We start from the raw sequence: 22390 nt of genomic DNA, 5'->3' as shown, positions 1-22390 counted from the left end.
AGAAGGGGCGTTGATCCTCTCCCTCGTTGGCAGCCTAGCAGCGAGGCCGAGACCTGAATAGATCCCGGAGGCTGGGCTCCCCAGAGGCAGCCTGTCAGGGTCGGGGTCAGGGAGGGGATGCTTGCCCTGCTGCTCTCCCAGTTCTGTGGCTCTACCAAGGGCTGCGGTTCTCAGGCCTGTCCACAACATCATTCCCCAGCACTGCGATGACTGATGATCGGTGCTTCTCGGGGCATGGTGATGGCGCCCCAGTGCGGCTCAGGATCACAGACCGCAGTGCCATTGACTTCAGAGAGGCTCTTGCCTGAGTTAGGACCTCGGGATCTGGCCTTTATAGATTCCACGTGGGAGAGCTCCAGTGAGGGAGAGGTGGGCCTGACCCAAAGCTCTGAGCTAATGTAAAAAACCACAGCCATATACCTACAGCTCCCACATGCATCATCCAGGAGCAAAGGGCCAAACCACACGCCCTTGCCGCTGTTGGATTTAAAATAGCACCATGAGCTGTGAGCGGCCAGCTGGGTTAGTTGTGGACACCAGCTACTAGGGGGCAATATGGTCACACTGTCTAAGCCAGAGGTGGGCAAACTTTGGCCCACGGGCCACATCCAGCCCGCGGGACCATCCTGCCTGGCCCTTGAGCTCCAGGCCGGGAAGGCTAGCCCCCGGCCTCTCCCTTACTGTTCCCCCACCCCCACAGTCACACCGCCACGCAGGCAGTGCGTCTGGCTCCAGCCGGGCAGCAGGGCTGCGAGCTCCTGCTGCTCTGAGCTGCATGGTAAGGGGGTGGAGGGGTCCCGGGGTGGGCAGTTAGGGGATAGGGAGCAGGGGCCAGTTGGATAGGTGTGGGAATCCCGGGGGGCCTGTCACGGGGCAGGGGTGTGGATAGGGGTTGGGGCAGTCAGGGGACAGGGAGCGGGGGGTTTGGATAGGGGGTGGGCTCCCGGGTGGGGCGGTTTGGCCCCAGGGGGTGGTCAGGGGACAAGAGCAGAGGGGTTGGATGGGTCAGGGGTTCTGAGGGGGCAGTCGGGGCAGGAAGTGGGAGGGGGCAGATAGGGGATGGGGGCTAGGCTGTTTGGGGAGGCACAGCCTTCCCTACCCGGCCCTCCATACAGTTTCACACCCTGATGTGGCCCTCAGGCCAAAAAGTTTGCCCACTCCTCGTCTAACCCAATGTATTGCTCCAACATCCCTGATGGGTCGCCCGGCTGGCTGGCTGCTGTCTCTGTACCGGGCCGAACCGAAGCCCAGATCCAACCCCCGAATGTTGGGAGGCTCGATCCAAACCCTGCATTGTGACTCGGGATGTTTCCTTGCTGTCCAGTCGTCTCCTGCCCCCGCTCCCCCCCAGGACTAGTGCAGCGGGTTGACCTTCCTCGCCATCCACTGTGCGCCTGGTTTGGGCAGCAGCTGGGAGACACGGTTTGCTCTTGGTCCTGCCCCTGCCGATCCCTTTTTTGTCTCCGCTGCAGGCGGTCCAGCCGAGTCCAACACTGCCGCATCCACTCCCGGCAGGAAGCCGGCACCACCAAGTTCTACTTGACGGACAACCTGGTGTTTGACAGCCTCTACAGCCTGATCTGCCACTACCGCGAGGTGCCGCTGCGGTGCAACGAGTTTGAGATGAGGCTCACGGACCCCGTGCCGCAGCCGAACGCCCACGAGAGCAAAGAGTGAGCGCATCACCTCTCCTCCCTTCCCCCTCTCCCCTCCTTGTTCCGCTTGCCTCTCCCTGTCCTTCCAGCCCTCGGTCTTCTCCACACAGCGCCTCTCTCCTCTTCGCCTCGCTTCTCTCCCCTCTTCCCCAGCGAGCACCCTCTGCTGACCCGTCCAGCCCGGATCCAGCACCCCCTGCCGGAGATGAGGTGTCACTGGGGCTGCACTTCCTCTTCGACCGAGGCGCTGTGGCCAGTAGAACTATTCTGTTATGGGGTGTCAGTGAGACACCACATCAAGCTCTGGGGCAGGAGCCTGAAAGGGGGAAGATTCTGGCCTATAGCCCCAGCCATGGCCGTTTTTTTGTAGAGGAAGCGACCCCCGCAGGCCCCAGGGAACCAGATGTACCCTCAGCCGGCTCATTCCCTGGGGATACCAAAGGGGAGCAGGGGTTTCATGTGTAAATAATCTCAGGCCACATATAGCCAAGACTATGATCGCCGGCAGAACAGCACATGGGCAGTATGGGGAGTCCCAAAACACAGGCGGCTGCCGCTCCAGCCAGCAGGAGATTGCCAGAGGCTTAGGGAATAAAGCTTTTACCCTCTTCCCAGGCTGGGGGCACTACAAGGCAGCACAATTCCTAGTGGTCGCCCAGCTCTGATTCACACCTCCATGGGCGTGCAGCCACACATTTGAGCAGACCTGATTCCAAGTGCAATAGATACACATATGTGAGCAGATCTCACAGCTAGACACTCAGCCAGTGCATTAATACAGGTAAGAGATCAGACGTGTCCCTGGGACCCCTGAAGGGTGGAGAACCAGAACTGGATTCCCATGTTCACTGCACATGGACTCATTCTAGGAGATTGAAAGGAGTCGGCTCCTCTCTCACTTGCTGAGTCAATGCCATGGCACAGGGTACAGATGATGCATTGATCCTGCTGTGTGTTCTTTCCTGACCCAGGTGGTACCACACCAGCCTGTCCCGCCTGCAGGCCGAGCATATGCTGATGAGGGTGCCCCGGGACGGAGCCTTCCTGCTGCGCAAACGCAGCGAGCCCAATTCCTATGCTATCTCCTTCAGGTGAGTGCGAGCTGCCTAGGGTCTAGCTGGCAAGTCGGCCAAACCCATCACTGGGGCCTGAGCTGAGAAGCAGCAGACTTGTTTCTCTTGTAACCCACTGGAGTCAAAGGCTACAGCGTTCAGCCATTGCCATCTCTCCTCCAAATCCCATGCTTTGCCATGTGCTTGCACATGATTTTCTCCAGTCTCATTAGCTGAGCACAATTGGGTTGGATGGGTTCCAGGACGGGGACCTTCAAGGAAAGCTGCTGCTGCAGGAAGTTGCATTGATGAGTCACTAGAGGTCCTCTTCCCTTCCCTCAGGACTGGCTGAGTTAGTCTACACTGCAGTTAGACACCCACGGCTAACCCCTGCCAGCTGACTTGGGCTCGGAGGGCTCAGGCTAAGGCGCTGTTAATTGCAGTGTAGACATTCTGTCTCGGGCTGGAGCCTGAGCTCTGGGACCCTCTCACCTCGCAGGGTGCCAACCCAAGCCCAAACATCTATGCTGCAATTAAATAGCCCTGCCCACCCGAGTCAACTGGCACGGGACAGCCATGTGTGTCCAACTGCAGGGTAGACATACCTGGTGTGCTGGGGCTGCTGCTCACTCGGAGTCAGTACTGACTGATGACACAGCGTGCTGCTAGGAGGCAGTCGTGCCATCTTGTGCTGTGCGCTGTTCCCCAATTCCTGCTGTCCACCCCAGAGGTGGCTGCATTTCAGGGTGGGTGAAATGATTCCCCTCTGCAGTTTGTAAAAACAGAAGGTATGTCCCCCCCTCCTCCACCTCCCTGCCCAGCCCCTCCTCACGTGCCCTTTGGGGTGTGTTGGTAACAGAGCAGAGGGCAAGATCAAGCATTGCCGCATCCAGCAGGAGGGACGGCTCTTCATGCTGGGCAGCTCCGCCGAGTTCGAGAGCCTGGTGGATCTGGTGAGCTACTACGAGAAGCACCCGCTCTACCGCAAGATGAAACTCCGCTACCCCATCAATGAGGAGACGCTGGAGAAGATGGGCACCGCCGTGAGTCCCGGGGGGCAGGGGAGCCCCATTGAGGGCATCGGGGAGCATTGCCATGAGAATGGCAGGGCACCAGGGTACAGGGGAAGAGGGACAATGCAGCTGGGCAGTGTAGTGAATATGAGGGGGCTTTATGGCCGCCCCACAGAATCTTGGAAAAGCTGAACATGGCTGCATCTGGGGTCCCTAAACTTTGCTCAGGGGGTGCATTGGCGAGTTGCCCGGAGTCCCAGGGAGCGGCTAATCAGATTGCCGGTGCTCTAATCCTTATGGAGAGGTGCAGCAAGTGCGGACTACATGTCCCAGCATGCAGTGCTCTGGCTCGATCCTAGGGGTCACGCTGCCCTTGGAGGTTGTAATCAAGGTGTGACACACAGGAGAGTGGGCAAGAGACAGATATTTCTGTACTGACCCAGGTTGTGAGTTCAATCCTTGAGGGGGCCATTTAGGGACCTGGGGCAAAAATTGGGGATTGGTCCTGCTTTGAGCAGGGGGTTGGACTAGATGACCTCCTGAGGTCCCTTCCAACCCTGATATTCTATGATACTGTATCCGCACTGGGGAGGTTGTGTTTCTATGACCCCAGTCGCCTGACATAGGCCAGGGGTACAAAAGGAAATGCCCCTATCCCATGACAGGAGGAGCTCCCAGCCGACCGTCTAGCTCCATTAAGGAACTCTCTATTCAAATCTCCCCTTTTCTAGTGAGGATGCACACAGGTCCCTTCCTCTGTTCCTCGAACTGCCCCCCAGGAGAGGGGGAAGGGGGGAAGCTGTGGGCTTGCCTCCCATGTTACCGCTGCTGCCTGTCCTTTGCAGGAGCTGGACTATGGAGCCCTGTATGAAGTGCGAACCCCTCACTTCTACGTGGAGGCCAACAAGATGCCAATGGCCAGGGTAAGAGAGCATGGGCCGGAGACTCCCCCCAGGTCTGCGTGGCACAGGGAGGAGTGGGAGGAGGGGGAGAGGGATTCACATGCTGCCTGGGAACTGGGTGATACTTTGTTCCGACTTGCTGCCAGTTCAAGAAGTGCCCGGGACCCCCAGCAGTCAGCCAGCCACCCTGGGAACTGCAGCCTGCATATCCCATCATGTTGTGCCTGTGGCATCCACCCCTGGCTGCCGACCCAAGTGCCAGACTCTCAGCGTTCCCTTGAAAGACTTATGTTGAATCCCTTCTCCGTCGGTGAGCCCTGCAGAGCTGGCCTGGCTGGGAGCGCGAGAGCAGGGTCTCTTCCAGCTCCCCTCAGAACGGTTACAGCAGCTGAGCTCCAACGGCAGACTCTTTAGTTGGTGATGCAGGGACCAGAATGACCCAGCGTGACTCTCAGATCCCAGGCAGTGTTTTCAGCACTAGTAGCTAGAAAAACCAGCTCTTTATTTATCAGCAGCACGGGCCGGATCTGATGTCAGTGAGAGAATAAACATGGGAGCCCCCGGGGGCACTTATCAAATCACTTTTCAGGGCACCACTGCACCTTAAACTTCCCCTCCCAACAAGTGAACCCTTGGGCCGAGACCAAACACGGGACGCATTAGCCCAAAGGGAGCTGTTTTCTGGTTATAATCAAAACCGTCTGGCAACCTTGAAAAGGAATCGGACTTGCCTGCTGCCGTAGATGGTTGCAGGAAATGGCAGTTACTCACAGTCTGTGCATTAGACCAGGAGACTGCATGGAGCTAAGTAAGAAGACCTGGAGATGTTCCAGAATCTCCCCTGCTCTGTTGGCAGCTCTGTAAGCCAGAGCGGCTGCCTCCTTAAGGCCTGAATCTGCCTCCCATACTCCCTATGCAGTCCCAATGGGAACTGTGGCAAGTCAGGCCCTTGATGATTATCCCCACAAGGAGCAAGGCCCGCTGACCTGTACCATGGCAGTCATGCTGTCAGAACGGCTGGCAGAGACTCTCAAAGCTCCAGCAACAGGCACCCACTCTGCCCACACTCATGCTTTGTCCTTCTCTTCCCCCAAACCTGTCTGCAGAGACGGTGGAAAAACCTTTGACTTGCCCCTAGGAGAGCTGTGGAAATCTGCACTGATGCTTCTGTCTGGACACAGGGGATTGGGTTGACAATATGGCTGCTTCCAGCTGCATTATCACCCATCTAAACTGTTTATCAACACATGATATATATAGAGAGAGAGTCCTCGGTTACCTGAGATCAAGGCCTGGGGAGCTACTTTATATTCCTTTGCAGTTTTTTTTCTGGAGCATTCCCTCCCCAGGAATGCTGGCCTCGTAGCTGCTAAGGCTAGCATGTCTCTGCTCTGCTCCCCAGTGTACAGTGAAGGCCCTCTACGATTACAAAGCCCAGCGGGAAGATGAGCTCTCATTCTGCAAACAGGCCATCATCCACAACGTTGACAAGCAGGATGGAGGCTGGTGAGTTCTCCCTCTCGGTCGCCACTTTCAAAATGTCTGGTCAGGGGTCCACTCCTCTCCTGACATTGCCCAGTTGTCCTGGAGGAGGGGTCCCCTGGCTAGAAAGGGCGTCCTTATCAGATTGCGGTGGGGCCAGGGTGTGGTGGAGTCAAGAAGAAAGGCTACGGCTCAGGATAACCCAAGGTGTCTGATGTCGCTTTGTCTGATTGCTCTCAGGAGACGCTCCTTTCACAAGGACTTACCCAGCTGCTCACGAGCAGAGGAATCTCCTTGCTGGCTCAGTCCCGGCTAGCTCACCACCCAAATTACTGACATTGGGGGCCTGTTGAGAGATCCCCCTTTTTCTCATGGGGGCCATCTGCATCCTGGCCTGAGGGGCTGGGCCCCGAGGAGGGGTTCTTTTACCAGAGCTGAAGGGACACTAGTCGTGCATCCCCACATACCACGAGCGGCCCCAGATGCTCTCCACCAGCAAGGTGGAATCCTTCTTCCTCACTTACAGTCTGGACATCTGATGGGACGCCTGATCCCTGACATGCCCAGTGCTCCGCCCAGCCAGGCGCAGCTGTACCATCTGCCTGCTGTGAACATCTTGTGGTGGAGCTACACTGCCCTCGCCGGGAACGAGCTCCTCTAGGTTCTTCGCTCCCCACTGGCACAAACGCTAACGGGCCGTGCTCCAGGCTGATCAGTCCCCTGAGCCACCCTGCGGAGGGTGGTCCAGGGGAGGCCAGCCTGGGGCTTCAGCTGCACGGGCCCATCACCCGTGACACAGCAAGTGCTGATTCAGCGTGAGACTGATTGTGTCCACACTAGAAGGGCTGCAGCGGCACAGCTGCAAAGCAGAGACTTGCTCCAGCGATGGGAGGGGCTCTTCCACGGCTGTCATTAATCCCCCATTCCGAGAGGCCGTAGCTAGGTCGGGAGAAGAATCCTTCCATCGCCAGCTGGTATCAGCGCTGGGGCTTCGGTCGGCCTCATTACACCGCCCAGAGCGTGACGTTTTCCACCGCCTGGAGTGATGGAGTTAAGCCGACCTACCTGTGTAGTGTAGGGCAGCCCCGAGAGCGCACGCTCATGTTACATCTCTGCCCTTCTCTGGCCCCTCCTAAATGCTCGTTAAGACTCAGCCCTGGGTAGAGGTCATAGCAGATGGCAGAAGTGAGGCAGTCAGGGGAAATGACTTGCCCAGGACACGCCAGCAGAACCAGCAATGGAACCCGGGAATCCTGACTCCCACGTCCCTGCTCTAACCATGGGACACCTGGCTAGTTACCAGGGAACCAAACCCTCCAGCGATTCTCTGTGCCCTGGTCTATGCCCCAGGCTTCTTGCAGAGTGGAGCTCAGCAGACATCACCCCGGCTTCGGCTGTGCTCCTATTACAAGAATTGCATGCCTTGTGCGTGTTGCTGAGACGTTTTTTAATGGCTCCTTTTCTGTTTCCCTGTTCCAGCTGTTCCCCTGACATTGCGTGCAGTGTTCACATCCCTAGTACCCCTGAGTCAGTCTGCTTGCCTTGTTCCTGTTACCCCTTCTAGGTGGCGGGGAGACTACGGGGGCAAGAAGCAGCTGTGGTTCCCAGCCAACTACGTGGAGGAGATCATGAACACACTGGTGCAGGAGCAGGACGAGTCTGTGAGTTTAACCCCCATGCTGGCTCCTTTCCCCACCTTCCAGCACAATCTGAGGGACCCACTCGGCTGTCCCGGACACCAAGGGGTCAATTTTGTGGGGGTGAGCAAGTAGAACTAATAGGCCGCCCCTGTTGCTAATAAGCCAGGGGCACCAAACCTGGCCCGGTTGCCAACTTCCCTGGAGCCCAAGTAGTGCTGAGAATCCTAACCACCCTCACCTTTAGTGTCAAGTAGGGGCCCAAGGAAACTACAGCTCCCAGCGTGCAGTGCTCCATCCCAGCAGCCTTCTTTCCTTCTGAAGTTCATCTCACCGCTCCAAACTACAACCCCCTAATTCAGAGATGGGCAAACTACGCCCCGCGGGACCCTCCTGCCCAGCCCCTGAGCTCCTGGCCCGGGAGGCTAGTCCCCGGCCCCTCCTCTGGGCGGTGAGGCTGTGAGCTCTTGCCAGGCAGCACAGCTGCAGAACCGCGGCCTCACCCCGTGCTCTGTGCTGCATGGTGGAGTGGCTGGCTCCAGCCGGGCAGCACGGCTGCCTGTCCTGGTGTTCTGGGTGGCGTGGCTGTAGCAGGGGGGGATTGGACAGGGGGCAGGGGAGTTCGGAGTGGTGGTCAGGGGGCGGGGGTGTGGATAGGGATTGGGGCGGTCAGAGGGCAGGGAACAGGGGAGTTGAATGGGAGCAGGGGTCCTGGGGGGGCAGTCAGGAAAGAGAAGGGGGGTTGGATGGGGCAGCGGGTGGCAGTCAGGGGACAGGGAGGGGTGGATGGGGCAGGAGTCCCAGGGGGGCCATCAGGGGGCGAGAAGCAGGGGGGGTCGGAGAGGGGGCGGGCGCCAGGCCATGCCTGGCTGTTTGAGGAGGCACAGCTTCCCCTAACCGGCCCTCCATACAATTTTGGAAACCCGATGTGGCCCTCAAAAAAAGTTTGCCCGCCCCTGTCCTAAATGATTCCTCTCCCGCCTTGGTGTCTCTCTCCATCTGTCCAATACAGCCCTGTTTAAAACCTGGTTGATAAATAGGAGAAGTGGATTTCCCCACCTTTGCTTTCCTTAAAAACAGCTGCAATGATTTTGCTCCAACTTAGGCAGGGTCTAGGGATCCATTCTGGAAAACCTCAGTCCAGAAAGCTGACTCTTCAGAGCAACTCAGACGAGAGGTTAGATCAGAAACTCTCCTGCCTCTATAATTTTAGTGACTACTGCTTTCCAGCCCTTCTGCTCGGTATTGCAAATACAGCAGGAGAAAGGCAGAGACTGTGGCCTGAAAGCAGAAAGCAGTGGTCTGTCTGTCTCTCTGTATTTCTCTTGGTAACTGGCCTTTCTCTGCCCCATCCCTTCCTCTCTTCCAGTCAGCAGAAAACAGCCCCCTGGGGAACTTCCTGAAAGGGTTCATTGACGTACCGTCCTGCCATGTAGGTGAGTGTCTGTAACTGTCGCCCGTGGAGTGAGAGGTTCTGGAATGTATCGTTTCGGGGGAAGAGGGGGAGGCTATTTAACCATGAGACACTGCTGGAGACAGAAGCCTCTTTTAACAGGGGCTGTAAGGAGTAGCATTTGGAGTATTCACCTTCTGCATGGGTGCTACTCCTGCCTGGAGCACCTGGCTGGGTGATTCCTGCAACTGCCCATCTGGAGGCAGTGTGGTCTAGAGGATAGAGCACCAGCCTGGAACTCTGGAGAGCTGGGTTCTATTCCTGGCTCTGTAACTGGCCTGGGCAAGTCAGTTCACCTGCTCTTTGCCTCAGTTTCCCCATCTGTACAATGGGGATACTGACCTCCTTTGTAAAGTGCATGGAGAGCGATGGGTGGAATTTTCTATAGGAGCTGGGAATTATCATTATTATTAAATGAGGTCTGGTGGGTCTAAACCCGTTTCCTACTGGCTGGATTCCTACCTTGGATCCCTCAGTGTAGTGAGTTCTGGGGGGTTTCCTGTGAGCGGGGCTGCGGAGTACCGTGTAAAGTGACCAAAGGGAGGTCGGCAATGCCTTTACTGCGCCACAAGGAGCAGGCTCTGGAGTGTCCCTGTCTCACCAGAGCTTTGTAGCAGGCATCTCTGTGACGGTCGGTGGTGACTTCAGAACTGCTGGGAAAGAGCTCGCTGCCAGCCTGTGCTCTTGTGTGACTGGCTGAGGCTCTCCCAGCTGTGGCCCTGCCCAAGGCCTGCAAGGGAGCTGCTATCTCGTGGCCCCCGTTTGTCCTAGAAATCTGAGGGTCTCCGTAGCCAAAGGGACTTAGAAGGAAGGGGACTCACAAGGAGAGGTCAGTGCTGAGCACCCGCAAGCCCTAGTGGGGAGCTGAATCCAACCCAGAGGCAGATTTGCTGAATGGCCTTTACTACAGCTTAACAGTGGCCTGAGCTGAAGGCCCAGCCCGTTCCCATCCCTGCACTGCTGCCTCCCTTTCCTCGGCGGTAGATTCGAGCAAGCTGCCTCAGAGCTGTGGCCCTCTCAGGAGAACTGTCCGAGCTTTAGGGCCCAGTCCTGGGGATGCCGAGCATCCTCGGCCCCACGAAAGTCAGAGGACATTGAGGGACCTCAGGACCTCCTGAGACAGGCTATGAGATGCAGAGCCTCCCGTGTCTCTCTTGGCTTGATGTGAATAAGGGGGAGGTCAAGCTCAGAGCCTTTCGCCCTCTTTCCTCCCCCAGTTTCCCCTGGTGTGAGTGACGTCTCTAGGAGGTGAGTCAGGAATCACACCCTGCTTCAAACAGCTGGCCCAAGTGCCGTGGGTAGGCAAGGGCTGCACACGGCAACAGAGGACCAGGTTTCACGCTCAGTTCTGCGCTCTGCCCGAGGTGATGATGTGTCAGAGGAAGGAGCCGATCCCCTCTCCCCCCCGTGTGCAGCAGGTTGGAGAGCAGGACCCTGGAGGGGTCCTTTGCTCCACAGAGCTGTCCATTGGGAATCTCTCCAAGTAAAGCCCCCTCTGATATCCTTATAGTTATCTCCAAAGACGGGAGGAGCTCCAAACCATTTGTCTTCACCATCCATTCCCAGCAGATGTCCCACCCGTCCCAGGCGTTGGACGTGGCTGCAGACACACAGGAGGAACTCAACGACTGGGTGGCCAAGATCCGGGAGGCCACACAGAACGCAGACGCCAGGGTGAGTGAGAGGAGCCGTGCGCTTTGAGCGCCGGTGGCGTTCATTGTCACCATTAGAATGACCCTAACGAACGTCCAATGTGTCTCACAACGGTGGGGGCTGGGGCTCACTGTGGTGGGTGCCATGGTGCCCAGGAAGGCAGAGCGTTCCCCACTCCCTGCCTGCGGGAGATGCAACTCCACTCCCTCAGGCTCTAGCTTACCTTGCCGCTTGGGTCTGAGTGAGCAGTGAGCACTAAAGCTAAGGGGTAATGCCCAGACTTTGCCCATTCAGGGACCCACTGGCAACTGAAGGGATCCATTAAATGAAGAGGTTGTAGCCACCATCATCCCGAATATGGAGGTGCAGCCCTTGGGAAAAAAAAAGTTCCCAGCATGCATTCCTCCAAAGCAATCTCAGCGGAAGGCTGCATGGTTCCTTATGGAGCACAGAATGCTGGGACCTGTAGTCTCCAGAGGGCGCACCTCTGTCTGGAAGGGGAGCGTGCGCGTGGGCTGCATTGCAGGACTCGGTGGTTCCCCTGAAACGTCCTTGCCGCGGGTGAGGATGTAGTGCCCAGCCCTCACAGACAGGCTCTGCCAGTCCATTTGTGCGGGGCGTATCAGTGGCTCAGGTTTCGTGGCCTCTCTGCGTTCTCGGCAGTGACCTGAGCGCCTGCTTTTCCTTGCGCAGATGCAAGAGGGGAAGATCATGGAGCGGAGGAAGAAGATCGCCCTGGAGCTCTCCGAGCTGGTCGTTTACTGCCGCCCGGTGCCATTCGATGAAGAGAGTAAGGCCCCAGCTGCTGCTGCTGCGTCACTGACTGAGCCCTCCGAGTGGTGTGGCCAGTGTTGACGGGAATCAAACAGGCCCTGGGAAGATCCTTCCTACCCATAAAAACAGCTGCTCTCTCCAGGCCCTGCCTGAGCCCACGGCCATCCTGGCCAGCTCCGGTTCCCAACAGAACTGCCCAGCCCCAGCCCCTCCAGCCAGCCACCCATCTCCCCTCCAGGATTCAGAGCAGCCGAGCTCCATAGCAAGTGCACTGGTAGGTGGGCAGTGGGCCCCATGCGGAGGCTGAGCCCTGAGTTCAGGCAGAGGAAAGTTCACGGTGGGGACTGCCAGCCTAGGGAACAACTGTCCTCAGTGGGCATCACTGATGTGCCAGGCTCCAGAGCACCCTGATGCCTCCCTCGCGAGGGCCTCCAGTGGCCACCCGCTGACCCTGCCTATTGTCCTTGCAGAGATCGGCACAGACAAGGCTTGCTACCGGGACATGTCCTCCTTCCCCGAGACCAAGGCCGAGAAGTATGCAAACCGCAGCAAGGGCAAGAAGTTCCTGCAGTACAACCGACGCCAGCTCAGTCGCGTCTACCCCAAGGGCCAACGCCTGGACTCCTCGAACTATGACCCGCTGCCCATGTGGATCTGCGGCAGCCAGCTGGTAGCCCTTAACTTCCAGACCCCCGGTAACTCTTCAACCCCATACCCATGGGCACGGGGCAGTTCAGACACAGATCCACTCCCTTTCACATAACATGAGATGCTTTGCCCAGCTAGCTTTGAATGTCCTGAGCAATGGGGCTCCCCTCCCTTCCCTGGGGAGACAATCCGCAGCTGAATGGCTTCCCTAAGGAAGACCCTGCAGTCACGTGACCAAGAGCCAACCTGACACAATTGCCAGCAACCCCAGGGGTTCCGTCCCCTATACAGGCGGTTCCCACGCAGGGCTGAGTACACATTGCAAGGTGCCGTTTGTGGAGATCCCGGCACCGTCTCCCATCACGGCACAAGGCACGGGTTTGCCTCTGTGTGACAGAAGTGGGGGGTTTAGCTCTCCCAGCCAACAGCACTGCCGGGGGCAGGGCCTTCTGCACAATGCCCACATGCCTCCACGCCGCACAGAGACGTCCTGCCTCCACGTTGCCTCTGGCCCCACAGGGGCTTCTCCCCCAGCTCATTGGTCATTGCTACTTGGATTAGTCCTCTGTCCCTTTCTCCGCGCGCGGATTGGTTTGTGCCCCTTTGAACGCTCCGTTGTCTCTCTCTCAGTGCGGATTGGTTTTTGCCCCTTTGAACAGCCTGTTGTCTCTTGCCGCATGCTGATTGGCTGCTGCCTTTGGGCTTCTTCCAGATAAACCAATGCAGTTGAACCAGGCCTTGTTCATGCTGGGAGCCCGCAGTGGTTACGTCCTGCAGCCAGACATCATGAGGGACGACTTGTTTGACCCCTTTGACAAGAGCAGCCTGAAGATCGTGGAACCCATCACTGTGCAGCTCCAGGCAAGTGAGAGACCAGCCTAGGACTCGGGGGGAGGACCAAGAGACCCAAGTCCTGGGACCTGTCGCCTCAGGCCCATCAGTCACTTAATATCTGTCTCTTTCATATATTGATACCGGGGGCCAAATCCTCATCTCCATCACACCCATAGAACCCCACTGCAGCCAGGAGGCCCGCATGGGGGTAAAGGAGGGCAGTGTCGACACGGGCGCTGATGACAGAGAGGCATATTTCACTGTGACCCCTCCCAACCTCACAGGCAGGGAGCTCAGAGCCTGCTCCAGAAACACAGGAGGCCCCAGTGCTTGAGCACAAGGAGAATCTCTGTTGGGTGTTAGCAGTATACAGCCTATGACACACAGCTGAGCAGTGGTTCCATCCTGTAGAGGGCAATGCCCCCCCCATATATATAAGACTCTACTTCCCTGCTTGTGTGACACCCCCCCACACACACACACACACATACACATATACAGACTCTACTTCCCTGCTTGTGTGGGGTGAGCCATTTTTTATGTTGAGTCAGTAAAAGATGGTGAACTCAGGATGCTAGTGGGCAGGGTGAGCAGGGTCTGGGACTAGCCCCCCAGCTCCATGACTGAGTGTTTCTGCTGCCAAGAATTCCAATCAGGGATAAGCAGCAAGGCCTGGGATGTGACAGATGCGGGATCACGTAGCAGTATAGGAGGGCGCTTAGACACCACTGTGAGGAGCATGGTATAAAAACCAGTCAAGAATAGAATAGAATAGAATAGAATAGAATAGAATAGAATAGAATAGTGAGTGGTGCGGGGACATTGGAAAAACCCCTGAGGCCGGAGCGGGTGTGTACTGCTCCCATCCCCTGGGAGTGCGCTGCCTGCCCCCGCCGGTGCATAATGATTTAGGACACACAATGTCACAGCGGCGCCGCCCCTGAGGACAGAATGGGGGATCCCTAGTGAGGAGGATCATACCCTAAAGATGAACATTACAGAAACCCAGCACAGAGATTGAGTCAGAAATGAGGCAACTAGGAGCTGGGATCAGGAGTGGCGGAAGCTTCCTAAAAGTGTGTGGGGGGGGAACTGGTGCCCGAACTGTGGCTCTGCCCCCCATGCCACCCCTTCACCCTGAGGCCCCACCCCACTGCCGCCTCTTCCCCCCAAGATCCCACCTCCCATTCGCTCCTCTCCATCCCCCTGTCCCCGCTCTGTCTCTCACCCTTACGGCCGGTCAAATGTGATGGGGCCTGGCCCCCTGGCCCCCTCTGTTCTGGCACCCTTGGCTGGGATTCTGCAGCAGTTCTAACATTGCAGTCCGCTCGTCTCTTCCCGGCATCTCCACCTCCTCACCCCAGATCCTAGGCGCCCGGCATCTCCCCAAGAATGGCAGGAGCATCGTGTGCCCCTTCGTGGAGGTGGAGGTCTGCGGCTCGGAGTTTGACAGCAGCAAGAACAAGACGGATGTCGTAGGTGAGGAGCTGGAGGGGCTGGCGGGGAACAGGCATTGCAGAGAAGAGAACTGGGCCCTCTCCTCTAGCAGAACAGAATGCTCCTAACAGGCTCATCCCCCACCTGGCCTGCGCAGAAATTCAGCTGGTTCCCAGCATGGCTGGGGCTGTTCATTAATTGCAGCATGAATACAAGGGGCCTGACTTTGCTCTGCCACAGATTGCCCTGAGCCTCCCACATGCCATACACAGACCTGTTTGTCAGCCTCCGGGCAGCAGAATTCATGCCCTGAAGCTCTCAGGGTACTGGAAGCCCATGTGTTGGGATGGCAAGGGGCAGCTCCCCCATGAACGGCCCCTCTGGAGCGGCTGTGTGGACCCTGGAAGTGTGATGTAGCAATTGCCCTAATAAGGGGCTGTGAACCCTCAGAGGTGGAGAGGGCATCTGTAAAAGGAGCCATGTCAGCCCGTGCTCCCTCAGTGCATCTGCCCTTAAACTGCTCCCCTTGGGAGAGGGTGGATCTACAGGGACAGCGTGATCCTAGAACAGGGGATCTGTTAGTAACATCGTTCTCCCCGGGAGTAATGGAACTGATTTGTTTTTGAGCAGGTCCCACGCACTCCAGCAGGCAGCGGTGATGTGTCCATCCGGGCTGGTGTACCCTTACATGGGTCTGACACCTGCCACAAGGGGGGGGTGATGGGTCCCTACAGACACACAACTCGGAGCGTGTCTCCAGCAAGTGACAGTGGCGTGTGCCATGTACACACACACCCGCACCAGCCAACTCCTTTGCCTTGCCAGACAGCGGGCGCTCCCCTTTGTTCTCTGCTGGCGTAAGGCGTTCAGAGGCTTGTGTTTCTTGTGCACTGACCGCCCCCTTTTTCCGCCAGCTGATAATGGCCTGAACCCCGTGTGGCTTTTCAAGCAGTTCGTCTTCGACATCAACAACCCTGAGTTTGCCTTCCTGCGCTTCGTGGTGTACGAGGAGGACATGTTCAGTGACCCCAACTTCCTGGCCCAGGCCACCTTCCCCGTCAAGGGCCTCAAGACAGGTACAGGCTGCCTGCCACTAGCCCCTCCTTTCCATGCTCCCTCCCCAAGGTAGGCCTGTCCCCAGAGCCAGCTCCGCATGGGGATTTCCTCACCCCAGGACCCGGCAGGCATCTGCCTGTTCAGCTGGCAGTGCCCACCCCTCCCAACTCTGTCCTTACCAGCAACCCCGATGCCCCAAACCTGCCAGCTTCCTCCCTTCCCAAATGTGTGTGTTGCTGTGAGATCTCAGGTAGGACAATGTGTGAGCTTGTCGGATTTGCAGGGGAGTGTGCAAGAACATCTGCATGCGCACAGGAGCGTGCGTGTGAGCGGGAGGTCGGTCCTGGCTGCTTTCCTCTGTGCCCGGGCATGTTGGGAGGGCAGTGCGGGTGCTGGGATGGAGCCATGCTGACTGGGTTGTTATCACCCCGCTGCTGCCTGCAGGCTACAGGTCAGTGCCCCTGAAGAACAGCTACACTGAGGACCTGGAGCTCTCCTCCCTGCTCATCCACATCGAAATCATCAACGCCAAGGTGAGTGCCCTGTGACGCGACTCACCCCACCAGGAGCTGCCTGCCCCCAGCATCAGCTGGTGCCTTTAAGTCACTTGCCTCCTTTGGTCGTTAGCCAGCTCCCGAAAACTCCCTTCTCACCCAGCCCCCTAGCTCTGACTCCGAACAGCGCTGCAGAGCCAGCTCGCCCCTGCCTCGCCCTGGCAGAGCTGCCAGCCTCTGAAGGAAAGGACTGGCTAGGAGAACTGAAAACAGTGATGTGATGTCTGCACCATAGGGACCCCTCCCATCTCCTTCCCCTGCTGACAGGCCTTGGGAGCTCAGGGCACTGCTGGGGCATCTGAGCAGCCCACGCCAGCTGACTGAAGGTGAAGCTCAAACAGCCAGAGGAGGGCCAGCTTATAGCATTCAGCAGGGTAGCCTCATCTTTCCTGCAGAGGTGTGGCCCATGGAGACCACAAGTCCCAGCATGCAATGCAGCTTCTGGCTTAGTTCCCCTAGGAACTCTGCATGCTGGGATCTGTAGTCTTCAGAGGCCACACCGCTATCGCGATGTGAGTGTGGTGGGTGCCAACTGAACGTGGCTGCTGGTGAGGTACCCATGTGGCCTGTAGCTGGACAAAGGAGGGATGCCCCGATTGAGGGCCTAGGCCAGGGGTTCTCAAACTTCATTGCACCACGACCCCCTTCCGACAACAAAAATTACTACACAACCCCAGGAGGGGGGGCCGAAGCCTGAGCTTGGCTGAACCTCCCTGCCCTGGGTGGGACCAAAGCCAAAGCCCAAGGGCTTCAGCCCCAGGAAGGGGCCTGTAACCTGAGCCCCACTACCCAAGACTGAAGCCCTCTGGCTTTGGCTTTTGCCCCAGGCAGTGGGGCCCAAGCTTCGGCCCCAGCTCCAGCAAATCTAAACCAGCCCAAGCAAGCCCATTAAAATGGGGGGTGGCGGTCCACAGTTTGAGAACCGCCGGCCTAGGCACTAAAGAGCGCCCACACTGCACTAGTTGGATATACCCCTTGTGGCTTGGTACTGCTCACTCACCGGTCGCAGAGGGCGCTGCGGAGCAGCGTGAGGCACTTTCACTCCCACGCAGGAGCTGAGCACTCTGCATTCCTCAGTGCTGCCAGCCAGTCGGGCTCAGCTGTCCTGGGCAGCTGGAAGGTCCCCAGGGGAGAGTGTCACATAGCAATAGTGGTTAGAGTTGCTGGGTTCTGCTTACTGCTTGGGCACTCACTTACATGTGGCCTTGGACAAGGCCCTTCCCCTCTCTGCCTCAGTTACCCCATCTGTGAAATGGGGAGAATGGTTCCACTGCTCTCCTAGCTCACAGGGTGGGCTGTGAGGGTTAATTAAAGCATTGGGTTAATTGACTGGGAAGGGATGCATGTCACTAAATGATGGGGCAGTTTGGGACATGGATCCCTATTAGAAACTATGCTGAGGCAGGCAAACTCATGCCACTTGTGATTGAAAGTGATTCTGAAGCCAGCCGTCTAGTTCTGGCACAGCCTCTCTTGCCTCATGAGAGTGTGTTTCTCGAGGTGGGACAGGGAGGGCAGGCTGGTTGCTCAGCTCCTGACGTGCCCCTCTCTGTGCATCTCCTTGTCGCAGGAAGAAGACGAGGAGAACCTGTACTCCTCCATCCAGCAGTTGCGTGACCGAGCCAGCGAGCTCTCCAACCGGGTCTCGAGCTTTGAGCACAGCAACAACTGTGACTTGCGCCACCAGCAGTGGCTGGACGAGCTGCGGGCGGCCAAGGAGCGGCTGGTGGAGCTGACCGAAGTGCGCAATAGGAAGTGAGTCCCAACCCCACGTAGATAAACCCCATCCACCCACCCCGGGGAGCTGGGATAGAACCGAGCTACTTCAGCATCAAAAACACAGGCTGCTGCCCCCGCAGCTAAGGGAGCGCTCCCTTAGCTATAGTAATAGTAGGTCCTTTATCCACTCTGTAGACCAGCCACTGGAGGGCAGTGTGATTACACATGCACTCCTCCCTCTGCTAAGACAAGCATAACTGTCCTCTCATGAAGTGACAAATCCCAATCCCTTAGAGAGCAGCTGTCAAGCCTGCAGACATCTGCTGTCTTCTCCCAGGGGGCCATGGCTAACTGTCCAAAGCCACCTTACACTTTCTTTCCCCCTCCAGGCTGATGGAGAAAAAGAAGAGAGATCGACAGATGGCCAACAAGCACAACTGAGCCAGCCGCGGGGCTCTCCCAGCTGGGGCCCTCTGCTGGGGAGCCTGGAAATTCTTGCCCGCAGGAGATCTGGCCGCTGATACCAGCCATCCCCCGACAATCCACCTTTCCAGCTGGCTCACTGCCTATCACCCTGCATCAGTCAGCTGCCCTGGGGGGAAGAGACATTGGCTACTAGAACTGCAGCACTTGCAGGACCTGGAGAGAACTAGCGGTGGTTCTGAAGATGGGAGTGCAGGGCTGTGTTAGCACCTTCCCTGTTGTAATAACCAAGCTTTTCAATGAGCTGGAAACGGGGTCACATGCCAGGGGGCGCAATACCTCTCAAGAGGATTCGAGCAGCCACCCGGGGCAGGGCTTCCCATCCGCCACCTTATCCCCAGTCAGTCTGATCTGCTTCAACATCTGTTTAAATTTTTTTTTTTTTTACCACCATGAGACTTCCAAGAGGGGGGAGGGGAGAGGCACATCTCAGGAGCTGTAGGTTCGAAGCCTTTCATAGCTCACCAGTCTGTGTTTGAGGTGGGGTCCCTAGGTGACATTTCTCTGCATTACGAAACCACCGCAAGCCCCGGCGCCCTGGGAGTTCCAAGGGCAGCCGGGGGTGACTGCAGAGCAGGATCGAGGGGCATCGGCCGAGCTGTGTGTGGTCCAGGGGGCTGCGGGTTATAATGGAGGGGCATCGGCCGAGCTGTCTGTGGAGCCCCTTGGACTGGATAACAGGGGCTCTGCTCTGTGCTCTGCCTGGCTGTCGCCCCGCACAAAGGTTAGAGGAAACCCTGCCCCCTATTTATTTATTTATTGGGTGGTTGGTGCTCGATCCCTTGCTCCGCCACCCTTTAGGGTTGGGGTGACACTTGCCCATGTGTTGCAGCTCTCCCTGAGCCTGCAGGGCCTGGGGAGCTGCTGTGACCCCCAGGCTCCTGCTCTGCAATGAGAGAAACAGCTCTAAATTTCCCTGCAGGCATTCCCAAATGGCAGCCAAAGGCTACTACCAGTCAACCGGACACATTGCGGGGCAGAGGCCCCAGCGTATCACTGGAAGCCTCAGGCTGAATGGCCGAGAGCCGGAGCCACACAGCTGCGGGGGGTTCCCAGCCCCACACCAGTAAGACAGGCACATTCCCATTCCCCCTTGGTGGAGTTCATAGTGTTCAGAGGGAATCATTCCCTCCTCCTGGAGCAGATCAGAGCCTGCGGAGCTGACCAGCCCCACGCTGGTGAGTGGCGTACCTGGTTCTGCCTTGCCTTGTGTAGCTGAAAGGGCTGAAAGGTCAGGGCGTTCTTGTCATTGCAGCTGAAAGGGCTTTTCACCTGTGCATTATGCACTGCCCATCGCCTCGTTAGCTCGTCGAGCAGAACGATGCAGGGAACGGGGATGAGGAATCAGTGGACTGAGAACCAGCCGGACTCTGCACGTCGCTAGGGTTTTCCATCTTCCCATTGCCGGACATCTCCACAACCCCCAGCAGGGAGGCAAGTCAGTATCATTCACCCCACCGGACCAACCAAGAAACCGAGGCACAGAAAAGGGAAGGGGGCACGCAACAAGTGAGTGGCTTCGGAGCCAGGCGTCCAAACAATCGTGCTGCCTCCCTGCAAGTTTGAGTTGGCCTGAGAAAGGACTGTCAGCGGGCATGATCACACAATGATGAGGATTAGGCACCACAGACAGGAGCCCGGCTCACTCAGACCCACTTCTGAGCCCCTGCCTAGGGCAGGAACACAGGCTGCCCCGCCCTTCGGGTGTCATGTACTAACAGCTGGGATCTCCAGCGGATGCCAGTATGTAGGAGATGCTCGCTGAGCCAGTGCTGAGGTTTCCACGCCGTTTAGCTGTACAGGGAAGATTTAGAGCCAGGAACTGTGCGGGGATCTCGAGAAATAGCTGCGATTTCTTTTTTCAATGTGTGTATAAACCGTGGGGAGGCTTCTACGACCAGCCGCAGTATCAGAGCATGTGGAAATTATGCACTGTCCCCTGAGAGACCCCACAGGGTGAGGGAGGGGAGTCAGGCCTGGGCAGAGCTCCATCTGCACTGTGCAGGGGTGGGGGGACAGTCGCCTTTCAGAGCAGATGTAAAACCAAGGCCCTGACCACCCACAGTCACTAAGTGCCCTGGGCACGTTCCTTTGTTGTTGTTATTACGAATCCCATCTGTGGTGCCGTAAATAGAGGGCGGAAGGGGAGGGTTGACCTGACACCAGCCCCCTTCCTCACAGGGCTGACAATCTAAACTCAAGTGACCCAGTCACTGGAGCTTGCAGGCCACATTTGGGGAAGGTGGAGGCAAAGGGAGCTCGGCCTATGATCCTGGGGAGGTTGTTCCAGGCATGTGGCGCAGGATGGAAGAAAGTAGGAGATGGGGGTGGACAAGGGCAGGAGGAGGGTAGGCATGAAACTCCAGCTCAGGTAACTACATTCTGCCAATCTAGCATGCCCAGCACAGTTACAGTCAGAGAGTTTATCCTTGCTGGCCCTTCTTTAAACACTGTTGTGTGGTGTTGCTGTGTGCTGTTAAACAGCTGCCACATCCCACCCCAGAGCGGGCTGCATTTCAGGGATCAGTCTATAGAGCACTTTGGGATCCTTCAGGATGAAATGTGCTATATTATTAATTATTATTTTATTTGTATGACAATAGCTGATATCAGGGCTGCATTGTGCTAGGTGCTGCACAGACACATAGTTACAGGCAGTCCCTACCCCTAAGCACTTGCTAAAGAGACATTGCAGGCAAAAGGTGGGAGGGGACACTGAGGCACAAAGCGATGATGTGACTTGCTCGAGATCACCCGGCAGGTCAGTGGCAGAGCTGACCATAGATGCCAGTCTCCTGAGTCCCTCCTGCTGGCAGTGCAATCCACTGGTGCCATACGCTGCTACACAAGGGAGCCGGAAAGAAACCGAACGCCCAGCTGAGATTCCCCTGCCCTCCCAGCCACTACAGATCCCTGCCATTTCATCGCTCCTACATAAATCCCTTCTTTTTAAAAACAGTACCTCTGATCTGAGAGCAGTGAAGTGGCATGTGAAACCCTTTCTGAGGAATCCCAGACAGAACTTCTCAGCCTGCCAGAGCCTCAAAGGGATAAATAACAGGAGGAGAGCAGGAAACCACTTTGGATTCATGCCTGTGTTGTGAGGGGTTGTCCAGCCTCTCAGCTCCGAGATTCAGCATCCCAGGGGTCCAAGAAGAAGGGCCCCGTGTCTGCCCAGCTCTGGGATTGTTGTGAATGTAACATAATAAGTGGGGGGATGCCAGGAAAATGCCTGAGGTGCCTCAGTGGGCCAGATGCAGCCTTGGTGTAAGCACTGAAGCCAATGGAGTTGTGCCCACCTCCCCCAGGGCTGAATCTGACTCGATATTTGTTTTGGACCCATGTGGATGATAAGGGGGGAAGCCAGATGTTGGTTCCCCTTCCCTGTTATATTGGAGGTGCACAGTTGTATGTCAGCCCCTGGAAAGTGCTAGGAGATGCTGGCTCTAGGGCAGGTACTGACGTTTCCAAGAGTGGCTAATAAAAGAAGCACAAGGGAGCCAGCAGCTGGAAGACTGGTCTTTGCAGCAGCTTCAGGCAGGCATCGGGTCAGGATGTTATTGTAGGTCTCATGCAGGAGGATAGGGTGTCTCTATGGGGGATCCGGCATCCTGCTGGTGTCACTGCAGGGAGAGCCGTGAATTCTTTGTATGAAAATAAATCTATTTAGCCAATATTTATACACACAGGGGTTGGTCTTGTTTTCTGTCGGCGCGTTGCCCCACTTACCCCAGCGACCTCTACAGTCTCTGTCCGCTAGCTCTCAATTCTGGATTCACAGCAGGACATTGGCCAAGTGCAGCCCATCATTTCCCTCATCTGTAAGGAAAAGGGGCAGCTCCAGGTTCAAATCCCACCCCAGCAGACAAGTTGCTCAGACCGAGAGAAAGACGCCCTGGCTCTGTTCCTGGCCCCTGTGGGGATTCAGTTAACATGCTGCTTACTCTCCTCTTATACGTTATTAATGAAACTGCACCAGTCCCACTAGACACAACCCCTGACCCTGAAGAGAAGTGGAAGACAGGGAAGAGAAAAGGA

The 22390-nt window shown here is 57.0% G+C and overlaps 1 protein-coding gene across 2 annotated transcripts in view; it reads left to right on the top strand.

The window, feature by feature from the left end:
* Positions 1 to 22038, top strand: part of LOC140906297 (1-phosphatidylinositol 4,5-bisphosphate phosphodiesterase gamma-1-like) — a 138264-nt gene extending 116226 nt beyond the window's left edge. For both annotated transcript variants that reach the window (XM_073329953.1, XM_073329954.1), the window contains 16 exons: positions 1473 to 1673; positions 2627 to 2746; positions 3567 to 3750; positions 4566 to 4643; positions 6025 to 6128; positions 7669 to 7765; positions 9111 to 9177; positions 10705 to 10868; positions 11541 to 11637; positions 12092 to 12316; positions 12982 to 13130; positions 14468 to 14582; positions 15455 to 15616; positions 16041 to 16129; positions 17721 to 17905; positions 18259 to 22038. In XM_073329953.1, the coding sequence (XP_073186054.1) occupies positions 1473 to 1673; positions 2627 to 2746; positions 3567 to 3750; positions 4566 to 4643; positions 6025 to 6128; positions 7669 to 7765; positions 9111 to 9177; positions 10705 to 10868; positions 11541 to 11637; positions 12092 to 12316; positions 12982 to 13130; positions 14468 to 14582; positions 15455 to 15616; positions 16041 to 16129; positions 17721 to 17905; positions 18259 to 18310 (2089 nt within the window). In that variant the 3' untranslated portion in view covers positions 18311 to 22038. The remainder of the gene's footprint in view (positions 1 to 1472; positions 1674 to 2626; positions 2747 to 3566; positions 3751 to 4565; positions 4644 to 6024; positions 6129 to 7668; positions 7766 to 9110; positions 9178 to 10704; positions 10869 to 11540; positions 11638 to 12091; positions 12317 to 12981; positions 13131 to 14467; positions 14583 to 15454; positions 15617 to 16040; positions 16130 to 17720; positions 17906 to 18258) is intronic.
* Positions 22039 to 22390: the final 352 nt, after the last annotated feature.

Source organism: Lepidochelys kempii, chromosome 2 (genome assembly GCF_965140265.1).
Source record: "Lepidochelys kempii isolate rLepKem1 chromosome 2, rLepKem1.hap2, whole genome shotgun sequence".
Lineage (NCBI taxonomy): Eukaryota > Metazoa > Chordata > Testudines > Cheloniidae > Lepidochelys > Lepidochelys kempii.
Note: the sequence above shows the minus strand (reverse complement) of the source record. Positions and strands in the feature narration are given on the sequence as shown.